The following is a 22,916-nucleotide window of genomic DNA, read 5'->3' as shown; positions in this document are numbered from 1 at the left end:
TAACAAACAAAATGGTAGATGCCAAGAGTTTAAAGTTGTGAGTTTATTGCATATGTAACAAAAATGAACATGACCTCCTGGGTCCAGCCTACTATACAATCACTGTTTATTCCAGCTGGTTCCATAACCACATTAAATAGAACTAGTATTTCTTTAAATACTTTGATTTAGACATAAAATGAAACATTAGTGTACAACTTTCACAAAATAAATCTGCAATAAAAACAGTGGGAAGAATAACAAGGATAGCAGCAATACTTAAACATGACATTACAAAATAATAAATTAAAAAAATACATTATAAAGTGGTTGAGGAACAAAAAAAAATAACAAATTAAAAACAGATCCATACTGTGTTTCTGGGAACTTGCTGTGCCACACGGCCCTGAACCTGGGCACCAGCTCCAGAGGGCCCGGTGGCTGGATCACTAATTTACAAAATCTGTTGGATTTCATAACCACCTCGACTTGAACTAAGTACATACTGCTGAGCAAACGCTGATTTCACCATCTGGAGCTTCGAGCAGCCTTTTTGAAGCAGGGTCTCGTCTAACATAATGCCCAAGTTAATGCTAACATTCATAAAACAGTCTCGTTTCTTCCCGATTTAAAACACGAGCAAAGTGGTGGTTTTCCTACATCCCTGAGCATATAGTATAGGCTGATGAGCAGTATCAGGGCAAGCACTGAAGGTCTGTGCCAATGGACCAGCTTTTAGCTTTGCCTTTAGGACAGGAACAAAAGACACACTGTACCTTGTACTTCCTTCAGCTCAGATCCAAGAGTGTCCATGTACAAGGTGGAACGCGTAGAGACAAAATGAACACCAGACTTGATGTTATTCTTTGGGCAAGTTTGAGAAGTTCAACAACCAGTTCAAGTGCTGGCAGACCGAGTGGGAATGAACATACAGATTCAGACAGCTGAGGTTTTTCGAACAGCTCCCGAGACCTCCACGAGTCAGTGGCTCCAGTCATGCAAACTCCTGTTTGCATTTCACCCTTCCCTAGCCTTGAACCCAGCCACAGGAAGAATAAGCCATCGCTTAAAACCCGTTCTGCCTCGCTTCTTTATTTTCTCTCTATCTACCCAACCAGCTTTAAGGCCTGCCTCAAATGCATGTACAGAACAATACAAAAGAACGTCTTCGTCGTCACTGAAGTGGCACAAAATTGCAAAGACAACACGATGGGAGAGGTGGTGAAGCTGGTTAAGAGAGGACTGAAATAATAAAAAAGGACAGTGCCCTATTCTCATTACTGTCAGCATGGAGGAGGTACCTTGACAAGGGCTTTTAAATACAGCAAAAAACAGACGGACTTTTCAAAACCACAATCCTTGCCTATTCTTATTTTGTGCATTCAATAAAACACTGACCTAGCAAAGACATCAGGAACTACCGTATGTCAACTGTGTCATTGACATAAAGCTACTTGACCTATAGATCTCCAAATCAAGGGCCTTACCTTCACCTCGCTTGGTTTTTACTGAGCTGGTTGTGCTGCAAGTACAGCTTGCGTGATAGGATTTTTGTTGTTGGTGGGCTTCAGTATCTGCATTTTTTAAACTCTTTTTAGTGAAAAATCCACGAGACTGCATGCAAAGCTTTTGGGCAATAATCCATTTTGCATTTTTCCTATCTGACTGGTTTATTGCACATTCAAACGTACTGAAAGGATTAAATACACTCTATGAACAGGTATGACTTCACAGCCACTCTGAAAAGCCAGGGCTGCGGGGATTCTGCTACTCAGCCCAAGACCGTACAGACGCTCGTCTGCTGAGAGCTGCATTTCCTCTCTCTCCTGCAAAAGTCACAGTTTCATTTACGTCCCAACAACCAGTACTGTAGAAACTGGTCCCCAAGTGCCAAAAGATTCCTACAGAACATGGGTCTAAATACACCTCTCCTGTACAGTCTTGCAGGATGAGCATCTTTAGCCACCCTGTGCGAATCTCACAATATGGTACAATTTTACACCTCCAATGCAATCCTTACTCCCAACAACAAATCACAAGAAACATCGTCAATGGAAAAAAGAAAACCACAAACAAAACAGAGAAAGATGCCAGGGTTTTGACAAGTGTCTACTTTCTGTCCTATCACAGTTTAAAGCTATTATCAAATTCAATTAAAAAAAGACAAAATAGAAGTATTCCAGTAGACATCTTCTAAGGACGATCTCTTACCCACAGCTGAATTTCAATGCACTATTCCATAAACATAACATCTGTTAAATGTTTCAGTAATGAATCTCTCTAAAAACCAGGCTTGCCAAAGACAAAAAAAAATCCTATACAAGCAAGTCTGCTTTACTTAAGTTTAGACATGTTTGATAGATAACTGGGTCTTTCTGAAGCCATGTTATTTGTTAAAATACTATCTCATCTTGGTGTGCAAACTGGAAAAAATGTTAGTGATTCAGGTACTTGATTTGCTTTTGTTTCCCCTGGGAAGTTGTTTTAGCAATGTGTTAGAGAACAAACCTTTTAATATTAGTTTCAGATATTTGAAAAAATAGCCTTACATGGCTCCCTGGAGAAATTTTCATCCCTACAGAACTGAAGTCATAAATTCTTCCAATAGCTTTCCGTAACATTTAAAATGTACTTACTATATAGTTACCCTTTTACCTCAACCTCCAAATAAACCTTTCCCAAGGCCAAAAAATTCGGAACAGAAGTCTGCTCTGTTAACTTAGCTTTTAGCAATTTCCATGTGAGTCTTAGAATTCGAAGTCACACAAACACGTCTTGGGTACAACAGTGGCACAGAAATCACAGCTTTGGGATTGAATAGATTTTTATCCTCTGTCTCCTCCTTAACAAGGCTTCTCTGCAAGGTACTTACATCTGAACAAACTATGGAAAGTAATTCTGCAGGAGAAAATAATTGTTTTCATGTGCAAAACAATTAGATTTCAGCCAGGACAACCACAAAGAAATCATACAATACCATTTAAGCTGTCCCAGATTCCTTCACTTTTCTCAAGGTGAGCCACAGCTTCCACTGGGAGCTTCCTGCTAAGGCAGAACTTGGATTTCTTTACCTTTCAGTTAAGTGTTCGTATGGAGGTATCTTCTGCTAGAAGTTTACTTTTTAAACAGGTGTTGAAAATGTGCAATGCAAATTCTAGTGCCAGTCAGACGCTCTGCACCCGCTGGACTCTACAAGGGCTCAAGCTTGATTTAAGACAAACTAACCAGGTATACCTACCAGTTGCAAGTCCTCAGCAAATTAAGCTCATTCTTAATTACACTTTGATTCTCCTATTAAAAAACCCCACAGGTCACCGACCCTATCACAATATGTGTTACAAATCTAGCAGAATATCCTGTGTAACCAAAGCCAAATGCTGAACTTGGCTGCGTTTTGTTTTATGGGGGATGGAAGAAGAGGGAAGGGGTTATTGTAACAAAGGGGAGAAAATTGAGTTGGAAGCCACCAACAAGAGCCCCTACCCCCACCCTCATCCACCAGCGGCGGAAGGGAAACAGCCCCATCTCTAAGTTGTCTAGAGTTCCGATGCTTCAGACAGCTTAGCAGGAAGTTCACAGCAAGCTTCTTCTAGCTTTTGATTTGGTGGTCCATGAGCTAGCATCTGTTTCCTTTGGTTGCTTTTTCACTCCACAGCAAACCCACATGTCTCTTCCACAGCTGTCAACAGCTTCTCATAAAGCTTCTCGTATGACTCATAAGGCGGAATGTCAATCCGGTTAAAGCTAGAGGTGAAATAACAACACATTGCAGCATGTGAATCCAAAATATTTATTGGAAAAAAATTCTAGATCAGCGACATATAGATAAAATTTGTAAAAATCAAAGAAAGCCTCAGCCACTTCAGTGGCCGAAGGACACAAGATAAAAACCAACTGTATTTCTGCAGCAGGAATGCATGACTTAATAGGGCAGCGTTTAGGAGGAGGCGGCGGCAGGTGGCAGATGCAGGGGACTTGCAAATAAAGCAAGACCTCAGGCAGGCCTGCTCCCTGCTCTGCCTGCAGACAATCTGTGCCGCTGCCGAAATGATTTCCCGTCTCTGACAGAGTGAGCCTTCTGTACAAGAGCTCAGTTCTGTGCCTATACTATACCAATAGCATGCTTTTCCTACATTTTACATCTGAAAATTGTAATCCTGCACGAGGTCTCATTGCAGCGAGTGATTTTTTGGTGAATATTTTTGCTGAACACATAGAAATAAACTTACAAACATCTCGCTATCCAGAATAATCAACTCTGGGATAAATGAAAACCACAGGTAGTATAGAAGACAAATCAAGCTATAAGAAGAGAAGCTGATTATTTTGCGGGCTGCAGAGAACTGGTATTTTCAAGCTAGCAGAGTGCACTTGGGAGTCATCTCTGCTCATCAGATGGTTAATCCATACCCAGGACAAACAGAGATGACTCTCCTTTAAACCAAGACAAAAGGAAAGCAAGCAGTGGCATGCAGAATGTTTTCATCTTACCAAGTGTGGGCTTTTGGAAGGTTGTCTGTGTTTGCATCTATTAAATGGATGGTAAACAGTCTGGGTCCTGCAGCGCCTGTAGAACCTTACAGACAGACATTCTAGTTAATGCACTTCAACTAAACATCATTCACGCACGCAAATTTTGCTACTTATAAAAAGGCAGGAGAGCAAATCACAGTTGCAGCTGCAAACAAGTTTGTCATAGGCGAGATCTGTAGATCAGATGTGCAGCTGATGAAGGGATGGCAGAAGTGACAGGACTATTCATGACAATTAATTTGCAGACCAGTTATTTTGGAAAGCTGCTAAATTCTACATTAACGAAGTTGCACCTTTAAAAATGAAAAGGCTTAAGTACAAGGAGCTTTTCCTTGTAAAACAGAACTAGGTATTTTAATTTTGAACATCAGTTTACTGTCAGCCAACAGGTAGAATGTTATCAGGAGAATCACAACAGTCTAGGACACTTCCACCTTTCAAAACCTGCGATTTTCAGGAACTTTTCTTAAAGTCTAATGGTTTGTGGCCAAATGACGAAGGGACTACAATTCTCATGTGAAAAAGTTGTTCGGTCAGCTCTATAATAGTGTGGTGTGGTTGCACGCTATGATTTTAACATCAGTCCACAGCTTTGTAGGAGACCGATAAGCTAATATTGACACCAGTCCAAGCGCTCATGATGACAGATTTACCAGCTCCTATCACTATCAGCAATGGCTAAAGTGTTCGCCATCAGCAGAGCTGCTGACAAATGTAAAACGGCTCTTGGGATCTAAAGTTTGTAAGTGCTTGAGTTACCCAGTAATACGCTGATATTTTACAAGGGGCTAGTAAATACCACACGATTTTTATCTCTTTCTCCCACCACTGGTTAACTCGGCCTCCACATCAGTCACCTTGTAAAGCCTTGAAACCTTGAAGCGGGACACGTGTCGAACCCGTCACAAACTGCAGCAGCCTTGCCCTTCTTTCTTCATCAAATGTTTCCACCGCTTGCCAGAACCACTTCACAATATTGCTATCTGCCATGCAGTGCTTTAGACGCGTGTTTGACTTCCAGTCATTCAGGTCTATCTTATCCAGGCCTCCTATGATTAGCTATTAAAGGATTAGAACATGCTTTAACATTCAGAGTCATTTCAGGTTTGCAGCTATAAAAACATACATCCGACACGAAGCCTGGCATTCCTCATCCACTGGAAGCACCTTTTTGGTGCAAGGTAACGCTTCAGAACAGTTTCGAACTGGCAGTAAATCTCTCTAGTGTAATGGCAAGAAAACGGAGGTCAAGGGGTCCACTTCCCAGAACTAGAATTTGCACAGGGAACTAGAAGCCCATTGAAGACCTGCTTTGTTAAATCTATGGTACCTGGAGAGTACAGCATATCTTTATAAGTACAGCATATCTTCTTCCTGGAAGAAGGCAGGGCACCTACTGCGCCCCACATCACTGATCTGATGCAGGTTTGTCCTAGAGGTGCCAGTACCAACTGCGACAGAATCCTGCTCGGTTTATGGTAACATCCTGGGTTTTTTGTTGTTCCACAACAAACTACAGAAACTTTTCATCTGTTTTCTGATGTCGTTTGTGAGGGGCTCTGATACAGACCGCACATATTACTTCAATTCTCTCCCACATTACACCAGGTTGCAAAATACTGTAAATGGAAGTCACTGCTGGCCATGAACCTAACTGCCTCCCCTGGCAGTGGCAAATAAACGGCTTAGAGAAAACTCTATCCCCCAAAACAAAATGTGTGTCATATTCTAAATATCCCATAATATTCCACATTGATGATCACATTTCCGAGAGCTACCATTTAGCAGCTGCCTTTCCATGCCAAGACAGCACCCACTTACACTTGTTTACGTTACTAGGACAGTTGTGACTGTTCTGACACAGACAGTATTGAAATATTTAATGGATTTTAATCTGCCTTTTCAAGCAGCTAGTAAATGGAATGCAATAACTTCATGGGATTAATCAGTATGCACGAACGACTAGCACAAAGCTAGTGCTTCCAATACCACAAATGGTTGATATTCCACAGGTTGCCTCGTTTTTTTTAAAAAAGGCAAAAACAGAAGAAAAATTGCTGTAACAGGAATTATTTTAAGAGGCAGCATTCTGCACCTCAGGATTAAATGAGAGGACAAATTAACTTCTTTACTATATGTCCTACATTTCTATTTTAGTCCCTGTAAGCCATGCCTTATGTGCATATAAAACCAGCCATGCATGAAAAGTTATGAGGAAAACAAATTCTGGGGTAGATAACACATTAGGTCTTGCCAAGAATTCCTCAAACTTGCAGTACTCTCTCCCTGCTCAGACCACCTGCTTTCAGCATTAGTCCTTAGTTAGACAACACGGTGTATTTGTCTTTAAGTAGCCCTCTCGAGAATGTCCAGAAAAAACCAAAAAGGGTTTTGTTAAACAAATACATAGCTTTCTGGTATATAAACAGCAATAAGTTTTGTGGGTTTATTTGTCGTCTGCTTGCGGGGTTTTGGTTTTAAAACTGGTGCTTGATTGTGGATCGAACAAATTACAAATCAATATTCTATGTGGATAAAATACATACCTCAAGTTCCTTCTGGTCAAAAGGCTTAAGGAGATGTTGAGGAATAAGTTCATTAAAACCCTTCTGCAGAGCCAGGAACTGTGCCTCTATTCCTCTCATAAAACGCCAGTTTACATACAACCTGTGGGGGGTAAAGACAGTCAAGGATGATGAGCTAGATAGGACTGGGCTTTTTGTAGCAGAGCTGGAAAACTCTCATTTTACAGAGGAACTTGCTTTAATACACACATTTTGTATTATGAAAGAATTCATTATTGCACCATCAACAGAAGAAAGAACGTATAATTCACAGCTTCATCTTCATGCATCTTATTTTGTTGTTGTATGAAAACACTCATGTAATTTATAAGTCAGGTATTTCCTCCCCAAATACTTATTTCATTAGTTTCACTATATTAAGAAAAATCATCTTTCCACTACATTTGCAGGATATATTTTTGTTCTGCAGTACCTGACATATTCTTTCTTGTTCTCTTCTGTCACTGGAATATTCCTGCCATTTGGTTTGAGCTCGTGCTGTAAAATCCGCCCAAAAGCATTGTGTTCCACACAAAATGTATGGTCCAGAACTGGGGTGATATCGTTCTCTCTGGCAATGGAAAGACAGAGGGGTAAACAGAGTATTTCTCTCCATGGTGATTCTGACAGTTTATTTGAACACTTTGTCCTCAGGATACACCTGGTAACTAGCCATCCGCATTTCACACCTCAAGAGGAACACTGCCACAGCCACCCATTTCCATACGCTTAATGCATGTTGAAGAGCCTGGTCAGATGTAGGTCATCCGTCTAATTCTAGTAGTACTCAGGGTAATGAATAAAACTCTATATACACAAAGCCACACCTACATATACGTATACATACACACAACACTAATCTGGTCCATACCAGTGTGAAGCACTTCAACAACATCAGTAACTTAAAATAAAAAATTCAAAACAGCATTTAGGAAAAGAAATTGAGATAATGCAAATGCTGAAGAGTCCCAAAGCTACACTGAACGTTGTATTTTCTCCTGAACTGCAAGCATACAGAAATCCAAATTACTTCCATTTATTTCCATTTTAACCAAAGTCGGTTTTCTTTTGAACAAGGCTGTACTTCCCCTCAGAACTCTGTCCTGAGTTTGGATTTTGATGCTGTGATATTCTACTGTATCCATGCAACATTTAATGTTTTAGTATTTACTTTGCTGCAAGGAGAGCTAACACAGAGTGTGCAATGAGAACTTTTCCTCAAGTACCTTGAGCTTTTAGACATAGAAACAGTAGTTTAGTAATTTTGTAGATCTCCACTGAGACAAGATCTTTGCATGTTCAGTAAAGCATTATCTTGCTATTGCCACTCTATCCCACCTTCCCTACAGTGAGACAATTGATAAATACTGTACTTACAAGATCCAGACTAAACTTTTGTGTAATTCTGGGTCAACAGACTCCAGATCGGAGAGCTGAATGGGCTTCCCCAGAAGCTGTTTGTAAAATGGAACCGTGAACCCCCCATTGATATAGTGTCCATGGAACACAGCCAAACCCATTATCCGACCCACAAAATGGAAATAAGACAAATGGTCCTGCAGGGAGAGAGGAGAGAAAAATCAGGCAGCAGCAGAGACTGACATCTTGTGGTTATGTCTGCGCCATCAGCCCGGCGACCCGCGCGAGCCACCGGCAACCCTCTGGGCAAGAGGAGCCACCATTTTTCCTCATAAGGCAACCAACATCACAAGCATTTAATGATTAAATGCCTCAAACAAGTCTCTGTGCATTACCCGATTAATCAATTGGATACAAGTTCTCTAGCCCTCTCAAAGGGCAAAACTTGGAAGAAAAAAAATCCCCACAAAACCTCCAGAATCCAAGAAGATACGACGATTCCAAACACATTAGTTTCTTCTTTAACCATCAAAATCTTTTTGCTCTTCAGGAAGCAAGCCATGTGCTTATTTCCTTCATGTCTTTCATGTTGCTTATAAACTGACTTTTGAATGCTGAGGCCTAAATCCTACAGCTGAGATTCTGCCAATCCATCTTCCCCACCTTACGGAGCAAATGTCAGGAAATGTCAGGCCAGGAAGAACTCGCCTGTACTAATACAGAATTGCTGCTCCTTTCAGGGTCTGCATCAATACAAATCCTCCAGTAAGGGGAAAAAAAAAAAGCAAGCAAAGCAGCTTGTTAAGAAAGGGCAAGGCAGGCACATAAACCCCTACTGCCGGGGTGAACCCTGCTTAGAATGCAGTGCTGTCTGCACAACCGCCTGCGTTCACAGTGAAGATGAATTTCACCTCCATCCACCTTCTAAAAATCACCGTGCACCTCAAAGAAATCAGGTATTTATCAAAGGACACCTCTTCCATCAAGGTTTTAATTTCTGAACAAAACCCTTCTGCTTCACACTATATCAATATAAGATTTGTTAACACATTCTTATTCTGTTTTACCTTTCAGTTTACGCTCTTGTCATGGAAAAACAACTATAACAAAAAACTGCAGGGGACAGCTGTTGAAGTAGGTATGTTGCTCGCTCAGAAGTTCATACTTACAGGATTGATAGAAGAGTCTGGATTGATTTGCAGCATGTAAATATTATCTGTAGAGTACTGGAAGAGTCCATAATAAGGATTCAGCATTTCATGGCACAGTAAATACAACCATTCTCTGCCCAACGGGGAAAAAAAGAAAAAAAATAAGTATTTTAGAAGGGTACAACTTCCACTTAAGTTTCAGACAACACAATTAATGTGAATCACCAGTTATGAAATGCTCATTTCAAACTCAGATCACCTTGTACTGCCTTCCATTTGCAAACCAAAAAGGTATGCTTAAAAACCCACAGAGTGTCTTACTCCACTCACAGGCAGACTGGTTTTAGTATGGAAGTACTGAAGGGACTAAAGTCAATTAGAGAAGCCTATAGCAGGCTGTTAGACAACACCATCAACAAATTGAGTTTGAACAAGACCCGCTTCCAAAAAAATCCTGACTTTGTACAGAGTTCAGGTATTTGGAAACTAAGAGATCGGCTCCTCTGCAACCTGTACAGTATGAAGAAATGGTCAAAAAATCTATTGTTTAAAGACCTCCAGTGACTGAGCTGATTTCAGAAAAGTTGTTTTTCTGCAAATGCTCGATAACTACAGAATCTCTGCTGCCAGAAGGGGCAGAGACACCAAACACATTAAAATAGGAGGGGTCAGGTAAATTCTCTCACCTCAGTAACATACCAGGTTGGAATGGAACTAAAGCTATTTCTGACCTCCCAACTCACCAGACAAATGCCCCTTTATTCTTAAATTTGGACACCCATCCCAGTCCAAAATATTCTGAGAGAACTATCAAATGTAATGCTTAGATGTGGAGCCATGGTGATCTGAAAGAGTCTGTTGCAACAAATGGGCAATTAGGAAAGCCATCAGGGCAACAGGATGTCAACACTCAAGGTTGCCTCGGGTAAGGCAGCTCAGAATGTTCCAACTTTTTCCCTTTGTCCAGCGATGGGTTACTGAAAGACATCTAAGTGGGTGATGCAGCCTTTGTGGATTTGAGAAATCGCTCAGTGAATTTACACAATGCATTTGAGCCACTGCAAAGATGAGCATTTTGGTGATGCTACAATCAACTTCAGATCTGATGAAACCCACAGGGAATTACTACTATTTTTAAAAGGGAGGCAAGTCCTCTCTAAAAGTTTAGCCTTTAGTTTACAATTAGTTCATCTCCACTCCTGCTCCAACAGATCAGAGGACTCTCCTGAATGTGGCTGAGGCATAACAAAAAGGAACCCCTATCGTCTCACGATCTATTCACTGGAAATCAGAGAGGTGCATTTAACAAATCCTTTGCTGTGATTTGGATTTTACTTCAGAGTCTATATGCTTCTTGAAAGACCTCACAGTTTGAGCTGATCACACTTTCACTTATGAAACTGGAGCCTGTTGCTGAGATCAGCACTTTCTCCAGTAAGATCAATAGCCTATCCTAAACAAGCCTTTTACACTCACTGGGTAATGGTGATGAAAACAGAGTACCTATGGAGAAGAGGGGAAACAGAAACGCGTCAATCTGGTATTAATTCCAGTAATGTTCCCAAATACAAAGCATACCAAGTCATTTAGCATGAGCCTTTAACACCAGGAGGGCTGTGGGACAACTGTTAAATCACATGGTTCCACTTTCCCATCTACCATGATATGAAGACCGAAGTTACAAGCACTGCCTATAAACAAATAACTTATGCATACCACTAACAGGTAATTTGAAAGGGAGTGGTATCAGCCACGGGTCACTTTAAGGACAATTTAACAGTTAAAAAGTGTCAGACAAACCCCCAAATCTCACCTTGCTACTCCTCCATAATCCAGGCCTTCCTCTCCTCGAAATTTCACCATAAGCCTCTTTTTCAAGTCCTTTGGTCTCATCTTCATTATCTGACGGTAGGATTCCTATATGTGTATTTTTACAATTAGGTATTTTATTTCCTTCCTATAATTAAGTCTACTAAGATGCACTACTGTAATACACAGATTGCTGCTCAACTACCAAAAATATTATTCTGTTAAAAGTGCTAATCTGAAGCAAACTGGTGGGTGGTATTCACTACCTCCCTCTTGAAGCAAACTTGCTATAAGCAAAGATTAGTTTTACTCAACTCGAGTGACAAAAGCTGCTATTAGTAGTAAAAAAAGTCAAATACCTCAAATATTTCCTCTCTGGACACTTCAATGCGACAGTGACCAGCCTGAGGTTGCTGAAGAGAGAGCTCGTGTCTAAGAACTTTCAACTTTTGTACCAAGTCTCTTTCATATCTCTGTGCAGGCAACTCCTCACCGTCTTCTAGTGATCCCTCATTTGGAGCTGGCAGAGGCTGCTGGCTCGGCTCTTTTAGCTGGCATTGATGGCTTTGAAAGAAAAGTAAAATATTTATTCTAGAAGCATAACAATAAGGAATATCTAAAAGAATGATGGAAGAACTGATTAAGCTTCTCTAAGAAGAACCTGGAGTGAAATGTGTATTCAGCTGGGTAACTTCCATAGCATCATTACCCTACATTCAAGGATGTAAGAAATACAGATATTTACAATAAAGAGTTTCAGCACTTTTCAGCTCAGTTTTCATATGGCAATACATTCTGGAAGGCTGTGGAGCACGATCACTGAATGCTGACTGAGCAGTAATTAAAAAGTTTGTTTGGTATTACCCCCATATGGAGTCAACTTTCAAGAGTTTAACATGAAAAGAGACATCTAATGGAACAAACTACAGCTTTATAAATGCAACTATCTAACAACCGCAATGAATTTTACTGCAGCTCCATGCAAGATAAGGCTGGGGATTCTTGACACAGTAAAAGTACTGTATCTATATTTATCAAAAGAGAAAGAGGTACCTGTCCCAAATAGTTGCAACTTCATACATTCAACTGTCAGTATCCATCAGTACTTTATTTGGGTTGTGGAGCAATTATTTTTTAGGTACAGGGATTCCTCAGCTGGCTTCAAGCACAGACAACTCAGATCCAGGAAAAAGTCTGATCTTAGGCACAACGAGCACCACCAGGCTGCTTCCAGGGTCAGTACTATAACAGTTCGGCTGCCTTTGCGTGATGCAGAGCTGCAGCTTATTAAATGCTGCTAAACCTGAACTGGCTGTGCACAGCAGCAAATGAGCAGACTCTAGCTGGCTTTATATTCCTGTTTTCTGGAAGCACGAAGCCTGTTCAGGTCTCCCATAGCTAGCACAGAGCTACAACTGTTAATCCAGGCAGGCAGGAGCCAACTGTTGTGGAACTGCCAGGCAGCCCCTCTACCAGCAATTCCAGAACTGCGTGTTCACTCCAGCACAGCTTAGGGCAATTTTGTCAAACCAGCTTAAAGAGACTAGTGTTGTGCAGAAATAAGCCAGCCCTCCCTTAAACCTGAGGACTGCAAAGCATAGCAAACACATTTTTGAAGAGTCCCTGCAAAAAGCTTAGATAAACCCAGCACTGAGAACCAATGCTCGGACCCTGACTAGCACACTGGTTGCATCTGTTCCCCAGTATCGTTATCATGCAGTTTTTCAGCCCCTCATGACTCCTAGACTGTAGTTAAAAGTAGATAAAAATAAAAGGTCTAAGAATCCAAACGACACAAATTATTTATCAGGCAGGGTTCTTACTTCATGATGTGATGTAGTCGTGGATCTGTGAATTGTGTGGTTCTGTTGTTATGATCTACAAAATATATCCTTCCTGAAACTGTACTTCTAACTTCCCAACCTGGAGGCAAAGGTCCTAGTTCATCACAATTCACACTGTTAAGGTCTCTAAGGAGAAAAACAAACAAAATGTTAAAGCACTTCTGAAGTTAAGATGAAACCAATTTACATTCAGGGGAGAGGGGGGAATGAATTTGGTGATTCTAGGCTATGAAAGTCTTAGAAAGGACAGAATAGCTATTCTAATGCTGCCTTTTCAGAATCCTCAATGGAAGCAGTGCAGCTCTCCATGTATGTATGGTACACGGATAGCAAGATAAATCAGCAAAACACCCGTCTTTGAAAGGCGGTAACTTTGAAAGGTAAAGTAACAAAGCCATACAGCTTAGAAGTAACTTCAATATGCAGCATCATCATTTAGGTGGTGACAGGGCTTCTCAGGGCTGTAGGAGGAGGAAGAGACTTTTCATACCAAAAATGTCACAGAAAAATTCCCATTAACATTAATGTGATCCACATGCAGAAAACCAAATGATTTACCAAAGGCCTCTGCACAAACCACTGTCTCCAAACACCCAAGTAAATTAAGAGGCTAAGCAGCCAAATGTTAAGGTCACCAAAAAAAAAAAAAAAAAATCACCTCTTTAATTAGACAAGGTTAGAATCCTAACTATTTCACAGATAAATCATTGAGAGTAAGGCTTTACCGATGCATTCATCCCTTTCATCACAGATAAATTTTGGGTATCATTCTAAGTGCTGCTAAAGGAAGTCGCTCACTTCCAGGTAGTGTTTAAATACAATACATAGGATGTATTTACACCTAGAAAAATGAAAACACTCAGGGCCCCCGCCACCTAATAAAGGCAAACACCAAGAGTGGCAAGAAAAGGAAGGAGGGAAACCTGAAGATTATTTTTAGACAGAAAAGCCATTGTTAAGTAAAGTATTCTCTAGGCAGCTGGCACGGATTCATCTGTCATCCAGGGTTGAAGACACCGCTCCATGTACTTCCTTACCTAAATCTACCTATGCAACGTCAATATAAATGAGTAAACCGAGAGGTTTTAGAAAAGCAGAAACACTTTGTACACCAAAGGCTTCATTAGTGTCACAGTGAGCGTAAGACAGCAGGGGATACATAGGCAGACAGACAAGCCTTAGTTAGGCTCCTTAAAGATGATTATGGTTGTAACCATTTGTTTCAATCAGCTGGGCATCTGAAAGTACTGTAAAGATCTGATTACATCAAGTTTTAACCTACATCGATGCTAACTGCCAAGGTTAGGTTTTTGCACTGCAATTTGGCAATACAAAAGCCACCTTTAACTGAAGTAAGTGTGACCTGTGACTCACAAGACACTCGTGTCCACTTACATTGCTGGTCCTGAAAACCTGGCTCTAAGATTTGTCAGGAGAAGCGGCAATACCTTTCATTAGGCCAGCCAGCACCACTTGAAGAGGAGACAATGCTTTGGGCACACAAGCCGGACACGAGTGACATGAACAAATGAGCATTGTCATTTCTTCTTCCAGTGATACTAGCTAATCTACCATCAGATATTTTCTCCCTCTCTCCCAACTTTATTTTTCATATCCTTCCATGTACTGTGGTTTTATCAACACTTTTGCCTACGCTATTTATATCATTTTTCTAATATCCTGTACCACGGTCATGTATTATCCAGCCTGCGCAGCAGCTGAAAAGTTACAAACTTTGTGTTTCGCTCTTGAATCTGGTGTGCAGGTGGTCCAGCCAAACACCCCAGATTCAGAACTTCTCAAGGAAGAGCGCCAGACCTTAGTCACAAAGACCTGGATTAACTGCAGGTTAAGGGTTTAAAGAGGCTTTACTACATTAATCATGTGGATGATTCAAATTTTCTAGCTGCAAATCATTGGTCCAAAGCATAAAACCCCCACCACTTCAAGTTTAAAGATGAGAAGTAATCTCTGCTTCAGTTTTATGTAAGTGAGCTCTATCAGAAACAAAGTTACAGGTGAAATGCTCAATAAACAAGGGCTTTAAGAAAGCAGTCACCGTTTTCTTCAATTTGCAGTCCAAACTGTTTTCACACAAAGTAAAAAAAAAAATTAGGTAACATTCAGAAATCTGTCGCTTCACCAAAAAACAAAAGTGATGTTGACATTTTAGGAAGAAAATGGGAATTCCTGAAGGGCTACATATTTTTTTCCCCTTTTGTTTTACATAATTCACAAGATAATGCTTTCCTTCAGAAAGAGCAGTTTAGTGAAAAGGTAACTAGAAACATCCAGAATTACTCCTCTGCTTGTAGCTCTCCCTTTAAGTTTAGCAGGCCATTTCACAGATTTTTGCTCTTAAAGGTTCGGCTTACTGTCATGGACACAAACACCAAACCCCCCTGACTGTAACTGTAATTACATACCTTGGTATCCTAGGGTCGTGCCATGTGCTAACTCCAGTCTGTGTGTGCAAAAAATAAACCTGTCCCTGTACTGTTGTTCTTTGTTCTATGAAAAAGAAAGAAAGATTATTCTAAATTACAAATCTGAAAAAGTCTGAATAAACAGTTTATTTAAAGCCGTTAGACTATTATCTTTCTGTCAGATCGAGGAGAAAGTACTTCAGCCATCCCCCTGAGCTCTTGCAGCACGGACTGTTTTGTCCTTCACAAATTCACTTTGACTACACTTTCCAACGTTCTTTTTGCAACTCGCAAGCCATGCACCAATGTGTTTGAGTTTGTATTTTTATTTTTAGATTTTTGAGACAACCCAAATCCCCAAACTAGAGTTCTTTACTCCTAGATTTGGCGTGCTCTTTTCCAAGATTTAAATTATGCTTAATCTTATCCTCCCTAATCTTCTGTACTACTGGCTGCTTTGTTGCTTTTCTATTTTCCTGATCTTTTCTCAAATGTGGGCTCAAACCTACACAACATGCCAAGGGGGAAGGAAAAAATAGCATTACTGCTCTACTTTAAAGATCTCTTTACATTTGTTCTCCCTGGATACACAGCCAAGATTAGCAGTGAATTTTCTGTAACAGCATCATACCACAACCTCATGTTTAATTTACCATCAACCCCTCAGTGTATCCTGGCATAGCCAACTGCTAATTAGCCAATCTCAAATTCCCATCTGCACTGCTTAATTCCTTTTCCAAAACGCAGACCATTAGATGCACGTGGATACTGCATGTCCTAACAGGTAAGCTGCATCTATATATCAAAATGGGAGATTTTTTCTCTGAAGTCTTCTGAAAAAAACCTTCTATTATATAGTTCTGGAAAACTCTTACCGTAGCCTTCTGGTAGGTCAGGCGACTGGTGACCATGCGGTCTGTTCTGAGGTGTCTGTACATGACCTCTGACTTCAGGAGTCCGAAGTCGCTGTGTCTGAAGCCTCTGATCTTGACTGGGGGACTCTACGAAGCGACAGTTACCTCCGCCAGCAGCCCCCGTAGTGTCTGTATATGGTGCTGGTTCTTCCATAAAACAGCTCAGCGGCCTTCCCGGTCCGGAGTCTTCATAAACCGTTCTGAAAATGGGGAAACTTCAAGAGTTTCCATCACAAGAGAAGTGAATGTAGAAATAACTGTTTCTCTCTCTCTCCCCATTACTTCAAGTACTGCAACTTTTAATGCAAGATATGTCACTTTCTTAATGTTTTTATACCCCAAATTTCTCAATTTTCTGGCACCAAAAGTGCCAGAAGCACAGGTAACAAAAACTATCAAGTCCTACCCAGTTTAGCTTACTTTCTTTAAGCAAGTATCCAGCTCTAACCTTACTACCCGACACATATTCCCAGAAAATATCTCAGTCACACTGACGTTTAGTTTTCCTAGTGTTAATTACATTCTTTCCACATATAAACCATTTTTCTAATTAAGAGTAAAGAAAACAATCCTTACCCTTCATTCTCCAAAAGCCCTCTACAGTCTACTACAGAACCTCCTGTGCCTATTCTGTCCCGTGTCTGTAAACTGACTGAAATAAGAAACCAAACACAAGTTAATAATAAAAGAACAACTGTTCCCTTTAAAAAAAACCAACAACATAAAGCCAAACAACTCACATTTATACAGGTTAAAATATTAAGGAAAGGTATATCCTACACATGAGAGCACACCACTTACCAAAACTACTTCTACAACCCTAAAGCATCACTGGTTTTCCAAAAAGGGAGACGAGAAACCATAGGTATCACCCCCTCAAAACTTAAGCTGAGTCTCTTTCTGTAAATACCAAACACGTCAAGTTCTACATCTGTGTTCCATGAGGATCCGGAAAAGTAAACTGGGAAAAAAATACTCACCACTAGATGTCATCGTTACGGTGAGAATTTGGCATTTGCCAAGTATTTCTGTATCAATGAAAAGCTTGGGCTGGGTGGGGGGCAGCAAAAGGGGGGTGGGGGTGGTAAATTAACCATAAAACTAGCACTGCCTCACTGAAATTTGCAAATGAGTTACATGTGAGCCAAAGGTATTAAACCAGCAATTTGCAGAATTTCTTGTAACTCCTCCAGATCCTCTTTTCCACGTAAGATTCCCTTTGCCCGTCACCTTGGCCCAAATGCAAGGTTTCACAGCAGCATTCACCCTCCCAGAGCTGCATTAGGGACCTCACCAGGTGCATTCCCTCTTTTTGTTTTCCATTATCAACTGATAGAAAACAAACTCCCACATAGCAGTACAACAAATATTTTCAGGTTACGTAATTTAATCCCATTAAAGTCAGAAGAAACAACACAGAAAAGGTACAGAAGCAACAATGACTACACGTTTCTCTTTTAATACAACATTTGTCCATACAGTATATTTACCCAGGAAGGTGAAAGTTTAGCTAAGAGTATTCTTACCCACTATTTGGCCTCGTACAGCATCGGTATCTGTGGGATTTAGTTTGCATAGATCCAAACGCTGGTCTGCAAATAAGAATTGGAAAGATCAACAAAACACTGGGGAGGGGTGGGTGGGACTACTATTCACTACTCAGATACAAAGCATGGAAGGTTCTTGATTGTGCCAGGTCGGAATTGTTCTTACATCCAGTATCTTTTAGCCTGCTGATGGCGTTGGAGAGGAGTCGGACACACCCCAGGAAGCCAGCTCCCTGTTTCTTGTGGATTTTTTTGTGGTTCCATACACTGATGGTTATGGAATCTGTCTTCCCAACATACCTAGAAAAATATGTATTATAAGAGTTACTTTAGAAAAAATAACCTCTCTTCACTCTGCAGAATTTATGCTTTATTTGGTACAAATTTTAATACATTTTAGTACATCGGTCATGCTTCTTTATTATAAATACAGAAGTGCTTAAGTCTGAAATGGTGTTATTAATGAATTACTGCACTATGATTTCACACAGCATGTTAAATTGATATTGCTGCAACATGAATTTAAGTACAGACAGCCTCATTAAAAGCTATGCAACAAGTTGATTAACATACAAAACTTCAAAGTTTATGTTTCTAATAATTTGAAGGAAACAGATCACTACAACAGAACAATGTTCTGTAAAAGCTGGACTGCAGCGCTCAGTAGAGCTTACTCTAAGCAGTTACGCTGTGTACGTGACACACAAATATTTCCAAATTCAAACACCTAAAAGCAAAGTACCACTCTTTTATTAACAGGTAGTTTCTTGTTGCAAAAAAACCAGTCCTCCTCAGCAAATGTGACTCTTCATGCTAACACAAAATGAAGTTAGTGTCAACCCTTGCATTCCAATTACTAGGAAATCTCTGGAATATTGTTTACTTATGACCTTACAAACAACTCACAGATCGTAATGCTGGTTCCATTTGGGGTCCAATGTGTTCTTCACAGTGTCAGTTGAATGGCACTGACCTGACCCATCAACAACTATTTTTGCAAATGGGTCAGGAAGTCCTGTGGAAGCAAAAAGATGCTATTAAGCACAGTACTTTTTGTTTTGTTTCTTCCAATATAATACTTTTGTGAGCCTCTGCTTCCCCCCCAAAAAAAGAAAGTTACCATTATCCTAAAACTATTGTAGGAAATCCAGAATAGAGAACTGATTTCATCATTAGATAACTTCTGTTGTACAGATTTATATCTGCCAAAAATTGTGAAAGCTTTTAGAAAACACAAGGTTAAATGTGCTTAATTTAAATGTGCTTAAGTGACTCATGCATACTGATAAGCAGTCATTTTTATTCAGTCCTTAATACAGTATCAAGACTGCAGCACTGGGATATTTCACTCGCATCCTTTACAAACAGAGCCACCCTGAGATGGATGCTCTTGGTACCCCCCCGACACAGAACTGTGAGACTGCAAGCAGGTTGCAGTCTCATCAGCCAGACTTTCAATTAGAATTTGTGAGTCCTTGGTCTTTACAACCCTACTGGAGTCTACACAATCTATCTAAATACAATTCAGGGTAACGTGTACTCATGTAGCAATGCAATGTTGCTGCACCAATGAAACCACAGAACAAATGACATACATAGATGAGTCACAACAGTAATGCATAATCTACAAATAAATCTGATTAATCAAGAATAGAAAGTTACAGAATTAGGGCATACTTACTGAAGAAATCTTTCTTTGCAAGATTCTTGGCACATAATACTGCAAAACAAAGTATCAGATAAAGAAATCTTAAAACCATAAAAAAATCCTTTTCTAGCAATCATACCATACAATACTACTGATCATAATTCATAAAAACACACCCAAATGTTAAATGTGAGCATTGTTTTCTTTATCTGTGACTGGAATATGGATTTACATAAAGAGAAAAATTCCTTTGCTGCTTTTGTTCTATTGTTACAATACACAGAAGATTTAAGGAACGTCCCTTTGTATTAAAACCTCCTAATTTTCTATACTGCATGCTTACACAGGTGCTAAGGCAGATTTTTGTTGTTTCAGAACGCACCCATTTTAGAACAAGGACTAAACAGTTACTAAATCAAGAATGGTTCTGGGACTCCTGGAAGAGACCTCTGCGCCTAAGTCCCATCAAATACAGTGCAGCCTCCTGCTTTCTGCACACAAAACTATGTGATACATCGTAAAATAAAACATGGGAGGTATGCTATAAAGGCCTAAGCAGTTTGCAAATACAGAAAGGGTTTGTGGTAAGTATGGCAGAACCTCGCTCGAGAGAAAAAATAAATACTAAAAAAAAATTGCATCAGTACGTTTCCCTTTGAAAGGGCCAAAAAAAAAAGAGACATAATTTCCCTCTCTCCAACTGTACTAAATAGCACAGTAGTTTAAGCAAAAATCAGATCAGGAAACTCACATCAATCTCCATGTCTACCAGGTCTATTACCAGCTACAAGTCTAATTTTGCTTTTCAATAAGGACTGCTCAGTACAATCTCAGCAATACAAGTTATTCAGTATCCATTAAACTCTTACAACAGGCGAGGCAAAATAACTACAGAGCCAAAGATGAAAATATTAAGACCTCTAACTTACTTAAAACTAGCACCTAAGAGGGGAAGATAACAATAAAAGACAGAGCTATTTTTGAGGTGGTCTCTTTCTCACCCAGTTCTGATCTTTCAGCATGAGGATGAATGCTCAGAAGACACTCAAATGGCCATTTCCCCTGGTACGGACCATTGCTCCTCATTTCTATCTCACCTTGCTCCTGACTTACACTCATTCTTACATGAACTCTATATTGGGTAAAATGAAGATTTAGTAGCAAAAATAAGGGAACAATTTTATTCATTTTTTTTGTTGTTTCGTTTGGTTTTTTACCCTTCTGCTAGAAGCTCACCTCTCAGCTGCAGAGCAACATTCCCCATCTAACATAGCTAATGGAATAAAAACTGCCTCAATTCAGATGTCAGACAGACAGAGCCAAAAGGTGCACTGTTTAACCCAGATGTTCATGGCAAAAAATACACAAATCCTCCGTCTTAGTAATAATTAAAGCAGCTGCACTACAAAACTATTTTTAGATTGGATTAAGAACTATTTATTCCTGACATCGGCAAAATGCATAATCAGAGAAAGCTTCTCTTGTTTTTTTTTAAACAACTGACCAAAAAGAGAAGTCTGCAGGACTACAGCAATTCAATTTGAAACAAAACAGGATTACAGAATCACCATCCGCTGTTCTATGGAAGGACAACAGAGCAACCTTTAATTTCCTCTTCCTTTTGTGAGTGCTTCAGAGGAAAAAATACCAGAAAAAACAGGGAATAAGTACAGGTAAAATCAGAATTTGAATGTTCTAGTACCTGCCAAAAGGAATTTTAACGTTCTTGTGAGAGGTGGAGCTTTTTTTTTTTTTTTAACTCAATAACTCATTTTACTTCCCCATCCTCAATTTTAAGAATATGTTATTGAGCTGGAAAAGTATGCCATATGTAACTATCTGCATATAGTCTGACTATATAATTATTACCTTTATTCTATATTTCAGGTGTGCTTTCTAGAGCTAACTAGCAGCCTAAGTTTCTAAAGCCATTATTGAAGAATTTTATTTTTTCATTTAACTCTTTTACCTCTGCCACACGCTTTCAGTCTACAGCAGATGAGCACGGCTGCCAATTTTCCAGTTGCAGCCTGTGAAACCCTCAATTTTAGGTTGCAAAAACCATTACTCTTTCTCGTAAGAAAAATATTGGCACAGCAGCTAATAGCCAAAATAAACCTTTATGGAGCAATCTCCAGAATCATGCTGCCCGAGATGGACCATTGGCTCTGTTCCACTATTTGCATATTAAACCCACTAGAGTAAAAAATATTTTCAAGTGCTCTATTACTGAAAAGCCATAGATTTCTAAATTCCAGTAAAGAAACAGGTGACAAAGGTCAGCAACGGGAGACTTGGACATGAAACCATGCCAGCAGCAGAGCAGACAGCCCCTCCCTGCTCTGTAAAGCTGGGTATATGCCAGATTTGCTTCTTAAATGCATCGTCTCCAATAAGACTTCAGCAAGACTGCTAGCAGGACCTGACTGCTGCTACGCCAAGCCTGAAACCCCTGAACTCGGGTAGATTCAGCTACAAAGGCTTAAAAAGTTATTAATTTTATCCCTGCATCACAGGCGGTGTAGGAGAATGGGATGGATACTTAATTGTGAACCAGGCAACTGAGAGGCGCCTTACACAGGCTTCACACCAACACCATCTTTCCCTACTTTCCGTCTTTCCAAAGTGCTTTTTCTTTTTGTTTTTCTTTCTTTTAAACAAGAAAGGTTTAGGGCTTGTCAGCAAGAGCAATCTCCCCGCGTTTGTTGCAATGTTACAAAAGGTACTAATTCTCCTGACTTGAGCATTTACATTCTGCCTTCTCAAAGTCAACCGACTTGTTTCAGCTTGACATAGTTTTTGTTTATACTCCGCTCTGGATTGCTGCACAGCACCAAAGAACTTTTTTTAATACAACAGATCCCAAACAACACTGAAACAATGTCTTTACATCTAGATTATAATATTTATAAAGGGATGGGAATGTTTTTTTAAGTACCTGACATTATTGAGATAATTTCAAAGGCCAAATTAGCCAGCTGGGCAAAGTACTACTGTGAAAGCATATTTGGCAGGAGGTGAAGGACGAGCCTTATACAAAGTCAGTATTCACCCTGGGGATGTCTTCAATGCAGATGTAACTTGAGAGAGTTGAGTGGTTCCTCTGCCAGCCCCCAGTTGTCCACCCTCCTTCCAAAGCAGA

The 22,916-nt window shown here is 40.0% G+C and overlaps 1 protein-coding gene across 4 annotated transcripts in view; it reads right to left on the bottom strand.

Annotated features, from left to right (window-relative positions):
* Positions 1 to 25: 25 nt before the first annotated feature.
* Positions 26 to 22,916, bottom strand: part of SMURF1 (SMAD specific E3 ubiquitin protein ligase 1) — a 51,195-nt gene continuing 28,304 nt past the window's right edge. Inside the window, exons 2-18 of one of the 4 annotated variants that reach the window (XM_080383875.1) lie at positions 19,808 to 19,846; positions 19,033 to 19,141; positions 18,293 to 18,426; positions 18,106 to 18,171; positions 17,156 to 17,231; positions 16,541 to 16,794; positions 15,666 to 15,750; positions 13,219 to 13,365; positions 11,755 to 11,959; positions 11,400 to 11,503; positions 9,605 to 9,719; positions 8,454 to 8,632; positions 7,510 to 7,647; positions 7,059 to 7,179; positions 5,370 to 5,571; positions 4,471 to 4,546; positions 26 to 3,723 (exon numbers count right to left, since the gene is read on the bottom strand). In XM_080383875.1, the coding sequence (XP_080240001.1) occupies positions 3,624 to 3,723; positions 4,471 to 4,546; positions 5,370 to 5,571; positions 7,059 to 7,179; positions 7,510 to 7,647; positions 8,454 to 8,632; positions 9,605 to 9,719; positions 11,400 to 11,503; positions 11,755 to 11,959; positions 13,219 to 13,365; positions 15,666 to 15,750; positions 16,541 to 16,794; positions 17,156 to 17,231; positions 18,106 to 18,171; positions 18,293 to 18,426; positions 19,033 to 19,141; positions 19,808 to 19,846 (2,150 nt within the window). In that variant the 3' untranslated portion in view covers positions 26 to 3,623. Of the gene's footprint in view, positions 3,724 to 4,470; positions 4,556 to 5,369; positions 5,572 to 7,058; positions 7,180 to 7,509; positions 7,648 to 8,453; positions 8,633 to 9,604; positions 9,720 to 11,399; positions 11,504 to 11,754; positions 11,960 to 13,218; positions 13,366 to 15,665; positions 15,751 to 16,540; positions 16,795 to 17,155; positions 17,232 to 18,105; positions 18,172 to 18,292; positions 18,427 to 19,032; positions 19,142 to 19,807; positions 19,847 to 22,916 lie in introns of all 4 variants that reach the window. The other 3 variants (XM_080383874.1, XM_080383877.1, XM_080383876.1) reach the window with 3 other exon arrangements.

The sequence above is a fragment of the Falco punctatus genome, assembly GCF_963210335.1.
Source record: "Falco punctatus genome assembly, chromosome: 4".
Taxonomy (NCBI): domain Eukaryota; kingdom Metazoa; phylum Chordata; class Aves; order Falconiformes; family Falconidae; genus Falco; species Falco punctatus.
Note: the sequence above shows the minus strand (reverse complement) of the source record. Positions and strands in the feature narration are given on the sequence as shown.